Below are 14,631 nucleotides of genomic sequence, written 5' to 3'. Positions count from 1 at the left end.
GTGATGATCTGTGTACTGCTTGACACAGCTTTTCCAGTCTGCTTCTCTATATGCTCTGCTTTCTTTCTGGAGATCACTCTGTCTATATTCTGCTTGCTTGCTTGCTTGCTTGCTTGCTTGCTATTCAAAGAGATCTCTGCCTATGTCTTGTTTGCTTGTGTATGTCAGTTCTCCAAGCAGTTCTTTCCTTTTATCCTAAAAAAAATTGCTGGATAGCTCATCTCCTGCTGAACACAGATCCAGTCTTTTATTTTACATATCAATCCAGTCATTTACTTCAGGTTTCCTTTTAATTATCTTAGGAATCTGCATCCTCCCAGCCCTTTGATTCTTGGGAGATAGCAAGCATACATTTTTTTTTCCTTAACACTGCAAACAAATTCAGAGAACGGGGGCTGGTGAGATGGCTCAGTGGGTAAGAGCACCCGACTGCTCTTCCAAAGGTCCAGAGTTCAAATCCCAGCAACCACATGGTGGCTCACAACCATCTGTAATGAGATCTGGCGCCCTCTTCTGGAGTGTCTGAAGACAGCTACAGTGTACTTACATATAATAAATAAATCTTTAAAAAAAAAAAAAAGAATTCAGAGATCTGTGTGCCTTTGTTAAACAAAGAGGATAAGATAGTTGGGTGGGATTGTACCCTAAAATTACCATTTCTACCACACCTGGATCAAATTTTGCTGTCTCAAGCTGACCTCAAACTCAGAAATCTGCCTACCTTTGTATCTTTCTGAAAAGCTGGCTCATTAATGCCTTTGTTCCTTAACATTCATGAAGCCCCTCATATAACTCATACTGAATCCTTATATTTTCCGTAGTTGAGAAATTATATATTTTCAAACTCATGTATTTAGAGTTCTTTCCCATAGCCTTAAGAGTTGTCCTGAAGGTCCCAGGGTTTACCATTTTACTGAGAAATGGTCACAGCCTCAACTTCTGGGCTCATGCTGTTTCTTATTATCATGGAGTCATTAATGTTAACTGGGAGGACATTCCTCAGAGGAATGTGACACAGGTACATTATTATACAAACAAGCCCACAGCAGCCAGTCATCCTCACTCCTGGAGACTCACACCAGGGCCCCATCCCAAGACTTACTATCTTTTCTTCCTTCCTTCCTTCCTTCCTTCCTTCCTTCCTTCCTTCCTTCCTTTTGAAAGACCCACAACATGAGGACTCCCCCACGTTCTGACTCAGGAGAGATGACACCCCAAATCACTCACGAGAAACAGCCTTGCTGCAAACTGCAAGAGGACTTTTTTATTCAAGAGTTCTCAGGCCCACAATCATACACCACACAATGATAGCGGACCGTGACACCCCAGTAGCTGGGTAAGAGTGTATTTAAAGGAAGAAACTGCAACTCAAGGGGGTGGGAAGGGCATTGTTGGAAAATACCAAAAATACCAGTTAAGAGTCACAAGGAAGTGCAAAGTCATAAGAGTCACAAGGAATACCTAGTAATTGTGCAGGTTTTTTTCTCAAGACAGTTTCTAAGATAACAATAGCATATTTGCATAGCGGGTTCCAGCAATGGTCAGGGTGGATCAAGGTGACTTTCTTTGAATGAACACTCCTTGAACCAGGAAGCAGGTAAGTGGAGGAATGTTGCTATCTGTTTTATGATTATCATACCTTGGAGCATTGTTTCACAGAGGTCACATTCTCAAGCCTGGGCCTAAAGGCCTAGAATTTTGCTTTTACATTCTACGTTTCACTTCCTTCCTTTCTTCTTTTTTTCTTTTACTATTCATGTTTGGTCCTATCCTAGGTCTCTGGGTTATATAGCTTCGGAGGCCTGGATCTCCAAGCAGTACAAAGGGTGGGTTCCTTCCAGTGACATGGGTATCAACCTCAACATGCCCTTGGTTTGCTATTCTCACAGTTTTGGCACCATCATTACCTAGCACATATTGTATGCAGGAAAAATCGTAGGTCAAAGGTTTTGTGGCTGGGTTGGTGTCTTAGTCAGGGTTTCTATTCCTGGACAAAACATCATGACCAAGAAGCAAGTTGGAGAGGAAAGGATTTATTCAGCTTACATTTCCACATTGCTATTCATCACTGAAGGAAGTCAGGACTGGAACTCAAGTAGGTCAGGAAGTAGGAACTGATGCAGAGGCCATGGAGGGATGGATGTTCCTTATTGGCTTGGTTCCCCTGGCTTGCTCAGCTTGCTTTCTTATAGAACCCAAGACTACCAGCCCAGGGATGGTCCCACAAACAAGGGAATCTTCCACCTTGATCACTAATTGAGAAAATGCCTTACAACTGGATCTCATGGAGGCACTTCCCCAACTGAAGCTCCTTTCTATGTGATAACTCCAGCCTGTGTCAAGTTGACACAAAATTAGCTGGTAGAGTTGGTGTACAAATCCTTCCACTCAAAGTCTTCCTGGTTACAGGAGATGGTCATTTAGACAGCAAATCCCCTATTTCAAGGAGTATTAGCTAGGATCATCCTTGTAGATTCCTAGGAATAGATTCCAAAGATACGCCCTAATTCCAGGTGTCTCTCCTAGTACTATCTCCCTCCATCCTCCCATAACCTGATCTCTCATGTTCCCATGCTGCCCATCCCCACATCTCCATCCAATTGTAATATCTCTTGAGTTTCTACATTCAAAAGATGATTCATCTGTCACTCCTGGAGTGAACCTTGTTACTTAGCACTACTGAGTCAGATGATTGTAGCATTGTTATTCTTTTCTTTACAGCTAATATCTGAGCACATACCATGTTTATCTTTCTGGATCAGGGTTATGTCACTCAGAATATTTTTTTCTAGTTTCATCCATTTGCCAGCAAATCTAATGATTTTTTAGATAGCTGAATAATACTCCTGTTATGATCTTGGCTATTGCACAGTTTCAGAAGGACCACACCAGGCCAAACAGTTCCACATGATTTTATTGGTAGAGAGAGGAGCAAGGTAGCAGCAGAAAGAGAAAGGGGGAAGAGACAGAGAGATGGGGGCTGGGCTTTCTTTATATATGAATGGTGATGTAATCACAGGTAAAGTTGGGAGGTGAGCCAAGTGGATTCTGGGAATATGGTGGCTGTTGCCTTAGCAACGGGTGTGCAAGTCCCACCTATATGATATCACAGGTTTTGGAGGTCCTGATACCAACAATTCCATTATGTAAATGTACCACACTTTCTTTATCCATTCTTTGCTAAAGGGAGATCTAGGTTGTTTCCATTTTTGGACTATTATAAATAAAGCCGCTATGAACATAATTTAGCAAGTGTCCTTGTGGCCTGAAAGAACAACCTTTAGGCATATGCTCAAGAGAGGTATATATGAGTCTTGAGGTAGATCAGTTTTCAACTTTTGAGACACTGCTATATTGTGGCTATACAAGTTTCTACTCCCACCAGCAATGAACTACAAATTCACAACAGCATGAGCTGTCATTTGATTTCTTGATCTTAGCTATTCTGACAGCTGTAAGATAGATTCTCAGAGGAGTTTTGATTTGGATTTTCTTAATTGTTAAGGGTGTTGAACTTTTCTTTTAGTGCTTCTTTGTTGCTTAAGATTTCTCAGTGAGAATTCTCTGAGAATTCCATACCCCATTTTTAAATGAATTATTTGGTTTGTGGATGTCTGTACTCATTTGCTCTTTCTCTAACCTGCCAACTTCCCAATAATGACACTGAGACTTTTTTTTTCTTTTATTATAAAAGTTTGGACTTAATTGGCAGACCCTCAGCTAGCTCATCTAAGTAAACCTGACCATCAGGCTCTGTCCCACCATGTGGCTTGTTAGTTACCTCCCCTTCAGTCCTGGTACCAGTTCCTTTCTCCTATGTGGCTGGTGAAATCACTTGCTTCTGTGTCTGACTAGCAAATCTCCCACATCAGATTCTTTCCCAAAGTTCTTACCTTTCCTGAAAGTCACATTTCACATTAATGCTATTCTTGACAGATTGAATATTTTGCCTGGTTTACCTAGTGCATGTTTTATTTTTGGCTTGCCCATGGTATTGTGGAGGGTAGATACACATACTGAGTTCATTAACATTTAAATAATGACTCAATATTATAGACATGGACTTATTAATGCATTATTTACTGTAAAAAGTGTACACATATGGAAGTAAAATATGACAACCAATGCTAAGGCCAACACATAACTTCTACTAAAATATTTTTCTGTAAATGAAGGCACCATTCTTAGCACACTATTTCACTTAAACATCACAAAATTTCAACTGCTGAACATTTAGATCAATGTTATAGATGGAGACACTGAATTTTAGAGATATGGCATGTGAGAGTCTTATAGCTAAAGAATATGATAATTCATATTCCTCATTACCAAGCTATATTCTCAAATGGCAGCACATTTAATATATGCTATGGATTTTCTGAAGACATCCATCCATTAGAATTTATATCATTTCTACTTTCCTTAAATTGTTAATATATTGCCTTCTTCCTCTTGTTTCCTTTTTGTTATTGTTACTCTTTTCAATCTCTTTTTTTTTTTCACTGTTTTTTTTTATTACATATTTTCCTCAATTACATTTCCAATGCTATCCCAAAAGTCCCCCATACCGCCCCCCACTTCCCTACCCTCCCATTCCCATTCTTTTGGCCCTGGCATTCCCCTATATTGGGGCATATAAAGTTTGCAAGTCCAATGGGCCTCTCTTTCCAGTGATGGCCGACTAGGCCATCTTTCGATACATAAGCAGCTAAAGACAAGAGCTCCGGGGTACTGGTTAGTTCATCATGTTGTTCCAACTATAGGGTTGCAGATCCCTTTAGCTCCTTGGGTACTTTCTCTAGCTTCTCCATTGGGAGCCCTGTGATCCATCCAATAGCTGACTGTGAGCATCCACTCCTGTGTTTGCTAGGCCCCTGCATAGTCTCACAAGAGACAGCTATCTTTGGGTCCTTTCAGCAAAATCTTGCTAGTGTATGCAATGGTGTCAGCGTTTAGAAGCTGATTATGGGATGGATCCCTGGATACGGCAGTCTCTAGATGGTCCATCCTTTCATCACAGCTCCGAACTTTGTCTCTGTAACTCCTTCCCTGGATGTTTTGTTCCCAATTCTAAGAAGGAGCACAGTGTCCACATTTTGGTCTTCATTCTTCTTGAGTTTCATGCGTTTAGCAAATTGTATCTTATATCTTGGGTATCCTAAGTTTTGGGCTAATATCCACTTATCAGTGAATACATATTGTGTGAGTTCCTTTGTGATTGTGTTACCTCACTCAAGATGATGCCCTCCAGGTCCATCCATTTGGCTAGGAATTTCATAAATTCATTCTTTTTAATAGCTGAGTAGTACTCCATTGTGTAAATGTACCATAATTTCTGTATCCATTCCTCTGTTGAGGGACATCTGGGTTCTTTCCAGCTTCTGGCTATTATAAATAGGGCTGCTATGAACATAGTGGAGCATGTGTCCTTCTTACCGGTTGGGACATCTTCTGGATATATGCCCAGAAGAGGTATTGCTGGATCCTCCGGTAGTACTATGTCCAATTTTCTGAGGAACCGCCAGACTGATTTCCAGAGTGGTTGTACAAGCTTGCAATCCCACCAACAATGGAGAAGTGTTCCTCTTTCTCCACATCCTCGCCAGCATCTGCTGTCACCTGAATTTTTGATCTTAGCCATTCTGACTGGTGTGAGGTGGAATCTCAGGGTTGTTTTGATTTGCATTTCCCTGATGATTAAGGATGTTGAACATTTTTTCAGGTGCTTCTCTGCCATTCGGTATTCCTCAGGTGAGAATTCTTTGTTCAGTTCTGAGCCCCATTTTTTAATGGGGTTATTTGACTTTCTGGAGTCCACCTTCTTGAGTTCTTTATATATATTGGATATTAGTCCCTTATCTGATTTAGGATAGGTGAAGATCCTTTCCCAATCTGTTGGTGGTTTTTTTGTCTTATTGATGGTGTCTTTAGCCTTGCAGAAGCTTTGTAGTTTCATGAGGTCCCACTTGTCAATTCTCGATCTTACAGCACAAGCCATTACTGTTCTATTCAGGAATTTTTCCCCTGTGCCCATATCTTCAATCTCAATAGTTTCTGTGGTAGCACATGGGAGGCAGCAACCCTTGAAGATCTTGAATTTAAGGTTACACTGAGATGAATATTGTGTTGGAGACTATCCTTGGTTAGAGAAAAGCCTTTCTCAGTTTTGCTATATCAGTACCTAGAGATCAGTACCTTGCTCAGTTGAAGATTCTCCTTAAAGTCGATGGGATTAATCTCAGGGGAGCTCAATTGGAAAATTTATAGAGTGGTAGAAAAATTGGAACACTCGGATTTAATGGGATATCTTCCTCAACCTCCTTGCTTCATGGCTTGGGAATCTATGTAGAAGAAGCAAAACAGTCATAAGAAGCAGAGATGAATGGCCCCAAGAAAACAGTGGTTTTTTTTTTTAAATACAACATAGCTGATACATTATGAACTCACAGAAATTATGACAGCACACATGAGTCTTCAGTGTTTCAAGTTAGATGGTGTTCCAGCACTGTGAATGGGAAGTCGGTAGGAGCAAACATGGCTAATAAAGAAATTGTCTTTAGTGTAGGTCTGCTTGCAAAAATTAAAAAAAAATAAAATAAAATAAAAAGAACCTCAAAAAGCAAAAACCAAAAAAATAGAAAATCTATGCTTTTTCTAATGGAGTCTCCGTGGGTATACTAACCAACTTAAGTGTGGACTCTATATCCGGTAGTACATAGTGTATGCAAAATTAAAAAATGGTATTTTTGTAGACTTTTTGTCTCATATTGCTTCGTTTGGGTAATTTGTGCCGTGTTGCTTTTATTGTCGTTGTAAACAACACTTCCTAAAGATCATGGTCACCAAAGTCACTGTCCTACTTAATCCTTGAGTGTGCCTATAAACTTTTGAAATTCATCAGCATATTGTATAATATTTGATAAAAACAAGATACTCTTTCAAATCCTAAGTAAATGAATTGCTGAATATGAATCAGATATGAATTATTCAATTTCCTAACTGACTATGTGAAGCATAAAACAAAAAAGGAAACAAACAGTCTGAGGAGTTATGCATTAAGTTAATGTCAAGTCCAAGAGTCTAATTCAAGCAATTGTTTGAAAGTCAGTAACAACACTCCAGTTATCAATTGGCAAGTTACATAACTGCCTCTAAAATGAAGGCAAAGGAGAGATACAACATCTAGCAGTAACATAATTGAAATAAATGTAAAAAGCCTGTGAGTCTATTAGATATGGAAAATGGGATAGAACACATATGATGTATACATTCTCTCAAAATCTACATTTTATGAAATATTTGAAGCCATGAATAACATGAGAATAAAGATATCCCAGAGTCATCAAACTTTCAATTTCCAGATGACTAATCCATGAAAATTTCTAGAAAGCAGTGGATATGGAGCAAAATTTCTAGAAAGCAGTGGATATGGAGAGTATGTGATGGAATAATACAAAATGGACAACATGAAATTTGGAGAAATAGACAACAAGTAGCAGAGCAAAATACAGATGTATGCCACATTTAGAATGTGCCACAAAGTGGTAAAATTTAAACAATGACAATTTGCCAAAATATAAAGGAACATACGGACTATTTTTTCAAAACACTTCAAACTTATACCTCCTAGGATGTATGAAATGTCCATTTAATCACTTCTTCCTCTTACCCAGCCTAAGCTAATAGGAATTAAGTAAAAATGACGATCTATTCTTCCCATTATGAGTTACTCTATCTTGAATTGGGTATATTTCATTCTTCCAGTTAAAAATAGAATTATCCAAGTTAACGTATAGAAAAGGTTAATTTTTACAAGAGTAATTTCTAATACCTAATTTAACACAGTACATTAAAATATTACTTCTTTGAAGATTCCTTGAATTCCTGTCAACTGTGAAGAATATCTTAGTCTGTCTTAGTTTGTGTTTTATTGCTGTGAAGAGACAATTTGTCTTCCCCTAGGTTAGACACCATTTTTTGCAATTAAATGTGTATACTAAAGGATACCAGCCAAAGAGATTAAAATTTGAGTGTGTATACTAAGGGTATGCCTGCATCGCAGCCAGATCACATGAACCTAGAAGGTCTTTGGATGTGATCTGAGTGTCCTTATTGCTAGATTAAAATTCCTCTAGAAATATGTAGATATGAATGTAATAACAACTAATGAAAAGAAAGACCGTGGAATTGAAGGAAAGCATAAAGCATTATCTGTGAAGGTTCAGAGGTTATTACAATGGTAACAACAATATACTTGAGTGTAGTTAATAAATATACTTTTAACTATAATAGACTTATTTCATAAATGATTATGAAAATAATTAGGTGTATAATTACTTTGCTCAAAAACTATCTTCATAGTTTTTCTCTAAATAACTGCATGCATAGGTACAAATAAATTAGTTAAAAAGTTTAATGAAATGAAAATCATATTTAATGAAATTGAATTATGTGATAAAGAATTGAAAGGAGATTTTAAATGCTCTTACTACACATGACCTACATAAAGTACGAATATGCAATTTCACTATATGTGTTTCTATCAAAAAATAGTGGTGTTCACCTTAAGTACATATATATCAAATATAATATATTAAAGTAAAGTGAACTTTAAAATAAAGACAAATTATGCAATCTAAAATAAGATTGTTTACCCAATTCATAAATGTAGTATCCATTTAAAATAAAATATCAAAAAAGAAAAAAAATTCTCTGTCGGCATTTCCAGGTGGATAAGTATGTCTAAATAAATAGGTAAACTGTAAAGCTACAAACAACATATTTTCCCACTTTTTCAAATAATTATCGCATTTATTCAATGTAAGGTGGGTGTATGTGTACTGATTAGACTTGCCAATATATGTACAAACATTTATGTAACAACACATATGTGGATATCAGAAGACAACTGAATGAATTGATTACATTCCTCCACCTGAGGATCTCAAAAATTAACTCAGGTCATCAGATTTGGCAACTAGTGACCTTACCTGCTATGGATTCTCAAGATCTCATGTGATTCATCTTTTCACATGTAAGCTGTCATAATGTGTATAAAATATTTACTCATAAATTACAAAATATTTATATAATGAAAGGAATAATATTTTTATTGTTGACCTCTCTTAATCATCTTATTAAGAGATGTTGTGGGCTAGGGGTCCCAAAGGAATATGAAAGCAGAAGGTTTTCCAATTACATGGTCCTATTTAATGTGAAGAATGGGAAGCTTTCCAGGCAGACATGATTATTGTCAGTGTATATAAGACACACTGAGGAAAAACACTCAGCACAATTGGTCAAAGCAGAAACCAAAATGTAAGAGATTTGTATTTAAGGACGAATTACAGGAAACATCATTCAAAAGGGAGGACTTGTTTTGCAAGGTGATTCCTGTAGTGAATACATCACAAACTAATTGTGCTTTCATTCTTCATCACAATTACTCATTTAAGGTTTGTTTGTTTTAGTAGCATATTATTTTATTACTTCTTTGATGATTTTACAGTGAGTCTTGCATTTGTATTTAATTGTTTTGTTTGACAAATATAGAGTAGAAATTTTCCCTTCCAGCTAATCCTTGAGACTTTGGACACTTAAAGTAGTTTATATGCTCACATCTAATGATCTCTTACTGTAAGCCTAAAAGTTCCAAGTTTCTCAACTTGAATGAATATCATACTCATAGGTCACTAAACTTACTCTAATGTTATCTGATTATATTATTGGATGTACTATTTTCCCAAGATACAGACAATATAGTAAAGTAGTTAATTGAGATTGGAGGGAGATGAGAGTGGCTGTGCATAGAATAATCATAGTTCTCTCAGAATTCAACAATGAGAAAAGAATATATGTGAAATGCCATTGATATTCAAAGGGTTGGGTTACATTTGCTTGATATTTAAATCTGATAATTTTTTAATGAAATTTCTCATTTATATGTGTATACATATTTAAATGGACAAGTACCTTGTTTTACAAATTTCATTAATTTTCTTGGACTACTGAAAATCATGATTCCTCTCATATCATTTATTTCATAGTCTGGAAGTAATATTGGGGACTTGAAGTTAGAATTACCTAATTTTGCACTAAAGTTTTACTACTTTCTCGAGATTGACCCAGGAAATAAATATGCATTATTATTAATAAAATATGATAGTTTTAAAATTCTTTAAAAATAATAGTTCTTTTAATTACTAACACAGAAATTGCAAAATATTCCCTAATTTGGTGACATATTGGTCTTCTAATTACAAACTTAAAGATAATATTAAAAAGTACAGAAATAAAGAAGTGGGAAAAAATAATGAGAAATAAATGGAGGGACAATGTTAAAGAAAGAAAAAAAAAGAATTGAGACAGAAATGTAGAGAGGATTTTATGAATATCTTATTCAAATTAGTATACGAGATCTTAGCATTTAGAATAAAATAGCATCCCTCATTTCTAGGAATATATGACTGTGCAGAGATAAACTCAAATGGCTAAATCCATAGTTCAAGGAAAGACATTATGCTCACAATGAGTTTCAGAGTGCGGGTTCTTAAATTATTTGATAAACCATTTTTATCACTCACTTTAATATACTTAATTATATTCTGTATATTTAGACTTTGTCAAAAATAGATTTATTCCTGAGAATTTTGTGCTTATGTCTGAAGTATGTCAATAGATTGTCGTTCCGAGATTATGATTGTCAAATATAGAAGCTCTAATATTAACTAAGATATTGATTGAAGAAAAATATTTCTGATTCCATATGGAATAGGTAGTTTTAAGTGTTGAAAAATGTAAAGAAAGTATTTACTACTAATGTTTTTAAACAATATATTCATTTCTATACCTATACATACTACCAATCAGATGTATATTTTCCTGTATTTAGGAACATTCCCTGACTAAAAAAAGCATAGCAACATAGGAAAATTATTTTAAACTTGAGCGGAAACAATATTAAGACATAATTTGTATTTTTTGTCTGCTTATATGACCAAACATTAAGTTATTGTTTCTATTTCAGGAATTGTTAATTCAACTTTGTCTCTTTCAACCTATTAGAACACCTTGTAGTAAATGGAAGAAGCAAACCAGACTGTGGTGTCTGAGTTTATTTTTCAGGGACTTTGTGCTTCAAAGGAACTACAGCTCTTGCTCCTGCTGCCATTTTCCACCCTCTACGTGATGGCTGTGGTAGGCAACCTCTTTGTAGTGATATTGATCATCATTGATCATCATCTCCATTCTCCCATGTACTTCCTGTTAGCTAACCTATCATTTATTGACTTCTGCCTTTCCTCGGTAACCACCCCCAAACTGATAACTGACCTCCTAAAAGATAACAAGACCATTTCCTTCGGGGGCTGCATGAGCCAGATCCTCTGTGTGCACTTCTTTGGAGGAGGTGAGATGGTGCTTCTTGTAACAATGGCCTATGACCGGTATGTGGCCATCTGCAGGCCACTCCACTACAGCAGCATCATGGACAGACAGAAGTGCATCTGGCTCGTTGTGATATCATGGACCATTGGCTTTATACATGCCATGAGTCAACTGATACTGATTTTGGATCTGCCTTTCTGTGGACCTAGAGTGATAGACAGCTTTTTCTGTGATATTTCTTTGGTGATGAAATTAGCCTGCATGAATACTGATACTCTGGAAATTCTAATAAATGCTGACAGTGGTGTTTTGGCAACAACTTGTTTCATCCTCTTACTGATATCTTATACTAACATTCTATTAACTGTTCAACTTCACTCTAAAGATGGCTCATCAAAGGCCCTATCTACATGCACATCCCATATCATAGTGGTTCTGCTGTTCTTTGGGCCAGTCATTTTCATCTATCTGTGGCCAGTTAGCATCACCTGGGTTGACAAGTTTCTTGCTGTATTTTACTCAGTGATCACACCTCTCCTTAATCCAGCCATCTACACACTGAGAAATAAAGATATTAAAAATGCCATAAAAAAGCTGATAAATCACATGTGAATTCTGGTTTAGACATCTTACATAATTCGAATTTATTTCTTATATACCATTTTATCCACATTCTTAGTGGAAAATGAATTATGTGATGACTCCTTTTGGGAACCTATGAATTATAATTAGTATATGTTTATGGAACTAACCATTAGAAAAATACATTCAAAATTATAATAGTTGTAGTTTTAACCCTTAGAATGAGTAATCATTCTGCATAATATACCTGTATATATTGATGTTTAGCAAATGATAATAATGTTCCAAAGATAGTTATCATGTTACTACACATTTTCTGTATTCCCAACATTGTGAAATTCAATTTAATCAGAACCTTAAAAATATCCTTTGAGCCGGGCGTGGTGGCGCACGTCTTTAATCCCAGCACTCGGGAGGCAGAGGCAGGCGGATTTCTGAGATCGAGGCCAGCCTGGTCTACAAAGTGAGTTCCAGGACAGCTGAGACTATACAGAGAAACCCTGTCTCGAAAAAACCAAAAAAAAAAAAAAAAAATCCTTTGAATTACTTTTCAATATTACCATTCTATAAAACATAGCATTATATGCCAATATACCAATCCTTATTCTATTTTTGCCATTGAAGATATATGTGAATCTACATACATTTATAAATAAATATGTAAAAGAAATCAAATCATAATGCTAGTTGTGTTGTTTTTTTTTTTTAAGATTTATTTATTTATTATATGTAAGTACACTGTAGCTGTCTTCAGACACTCCAGAAGAGGGCGCCAGATCTCGTTACGGATGGTTGTGAGCCACCATGTGGTTGCTGGGATTTGAACTCTGGACCTTCCGAAGAGCAGTTGGGTGCTCTTACCCACTGAGCCATCTCACCAGCCCCGCTAGTTGTGTTGTTTTGACTTCATCTTTGTCAGTTTTCAAGGGTTAACCATTCATATGAATTCAGAATGTTTTATTTCATTTTTTAACAGAAAAGACAATTTGTTTATAACATTTTAATATACTTTTCTCAATTCAAACATTACTTGTATGATTATGATCTTATATTATATAATTAAATACCATAATGCCAGGAACAGTTAGGTTAATATTATATGCTCTTAATAATATGGTATACACAATATTTCATATTATATACTTGATATAGTGTGCACTTTTCTGGATAATACTATATGTATACATGTTCACAGTACTTTGAGTTTAGATTATTACTCATTAGACATGAAAGTCATAATTTCTTGAATAATGTCCAAATATTTCATGAACTAATGGGTAAAATAAGTCTGTATGCATATCTTAATAAGTTAAAGAGGTTGCAGTAACAAAAATTATCTATCTAAAAACAAACACACACCTGTTTTTATAAAATCATATGATTAAAGGTAAGCATGACTGAAGTCTGTTCACAGACTTCGCTGCATACATATGTGTAGTTTTTGGTATCCTTTTCAAAAAAAAAGATCTCCATTTATAGATTTATAGATTTAACTATCAATGCTTTTACATCAAGATATTTTAATTAAATATGTTCTTTAACAATATTTGCAATAGTTGATTGCATCTTATTTTGCCTGTGGTTTTGTATTTCTCTACCCAAATATTATCCCTTTCCCCAGACACATACACACACATGAGGATCTTTGCACATTTATATATTTTTGTTTCATGTGTCTGTTTGTTTGTTATTTTTTGTCAGTAGCTCACTGTTCAGCAAGAAGTTGTAGAAGTCCATAGCAACTCTCTGATCTGTGATTGACTGTTGACTTTGATTTTGTTGTTCAGGGGTCATGGCCTTGAGATCATGACTGCATCAACTGTGCCATGCTCACAAGATTATACTTCACAGGTTTTGCATTCTTTTTGTCCCCTTCCACATTCCTTTTCAGAATTATTTTAAAATTCTTTTAAATCTACAGAGAGTTTGTCCTCCTCTTCCACAGGCATAGTAGAGCAACATAACACTTTAAGGATGCCTTGCTAAACTACATAATTAAATTCAAAACTGATCTTTTATTGCCTGTTTAGTTTCTAAGTGTTAGTTGAAAATGGCTTATTCCTGGACAAATCACACCAAAGAAGCACAGTTCTTATGAGAGAGGTCCTTTATTGAATGAGGGGGAGAAGAGAGAAAGCAAAAAGAGAGACAAGGGTTGGGGTCCCTGTCTTCTATCTGGTCTGTAACATAGGTAACACAGGTGGTGACTAGCACAGGTGATGCAGGTGAGGTGTGCTCAGGGAATATGGAGTGGTTGCCGTGGCAACAGATAGAGGAAGGTCTTTGTCACCTAGGGGTGACTTCATCACTGGATTCAGAGCTTGGCTATATTCTGATGCTAACACTAAGGGAATAAACTTCACTTAAATTTTATCAATTCAGTAACACTACTTGTATGAATGTGGGTTTCAAGGAGAAGCACAAGGGAGGTGTGTAAGATGGCACAGCACACAAAGGAGCTTCCTATCAAATAAGAGGGCATGAGTTCCAAACCAAAAATCCCTTGGTGAAAGGAGAATAGCAACTCCATAAGTTTTGATCTAACACCTACAAATATTCCCACACATGAACACAAAGAATATTTAAATAAATAAGTAAATAAATAAATAATACATAAATGTTTAAAAAGAAATAATCACAATGGAAGCTTTAAAATATGTTTAG

The 14,631-nt window shown here is 36.0% G+C and overlaps 1 protein-coding gene across 1 annotated transcript; it reads left to right on the top strand.

Annotated features, from left to right (window-relative positions):
* The first annotated feature begins 11,079 nt into the window (after window positions 1-11,079).
* LOC110289747 (olfactory receptor 4K3-like) lies at window positions 11,080-11,997 on the top strand. The gene has a single exon (XM_021156113.2). It carries the CDS (start codon window positions 11,080-11,082, stop codon window positions 11,995-11,997), a length of 918 nt encoding a protein of 305 aa, XP_021011772.1.
* The last annotated feature ends 2,634 nt before the right edge of the window (window positions 11,998-14,631 follow it).

The sequence above is a fragment of the Mus caroli genome, unplaced genomic scaffold, assembly GCF_978045245.1.
Source record: "Mus caroli unplaced genomic scaffold, Mus_caroli_1 scaffold_2, whole genome shotgun sequence".
NCBI classification, from domain to species: domain Eukaryota; kingdom Metazoa; phylum Chordata; class Mammalia; order Rodentia; family Muridae; genus Mus; species Mus caroli.
Note: the sequence above shows the minus strand (reverse complement) of the source record. Positions and strands in the feature narration are given on the sequence as shown.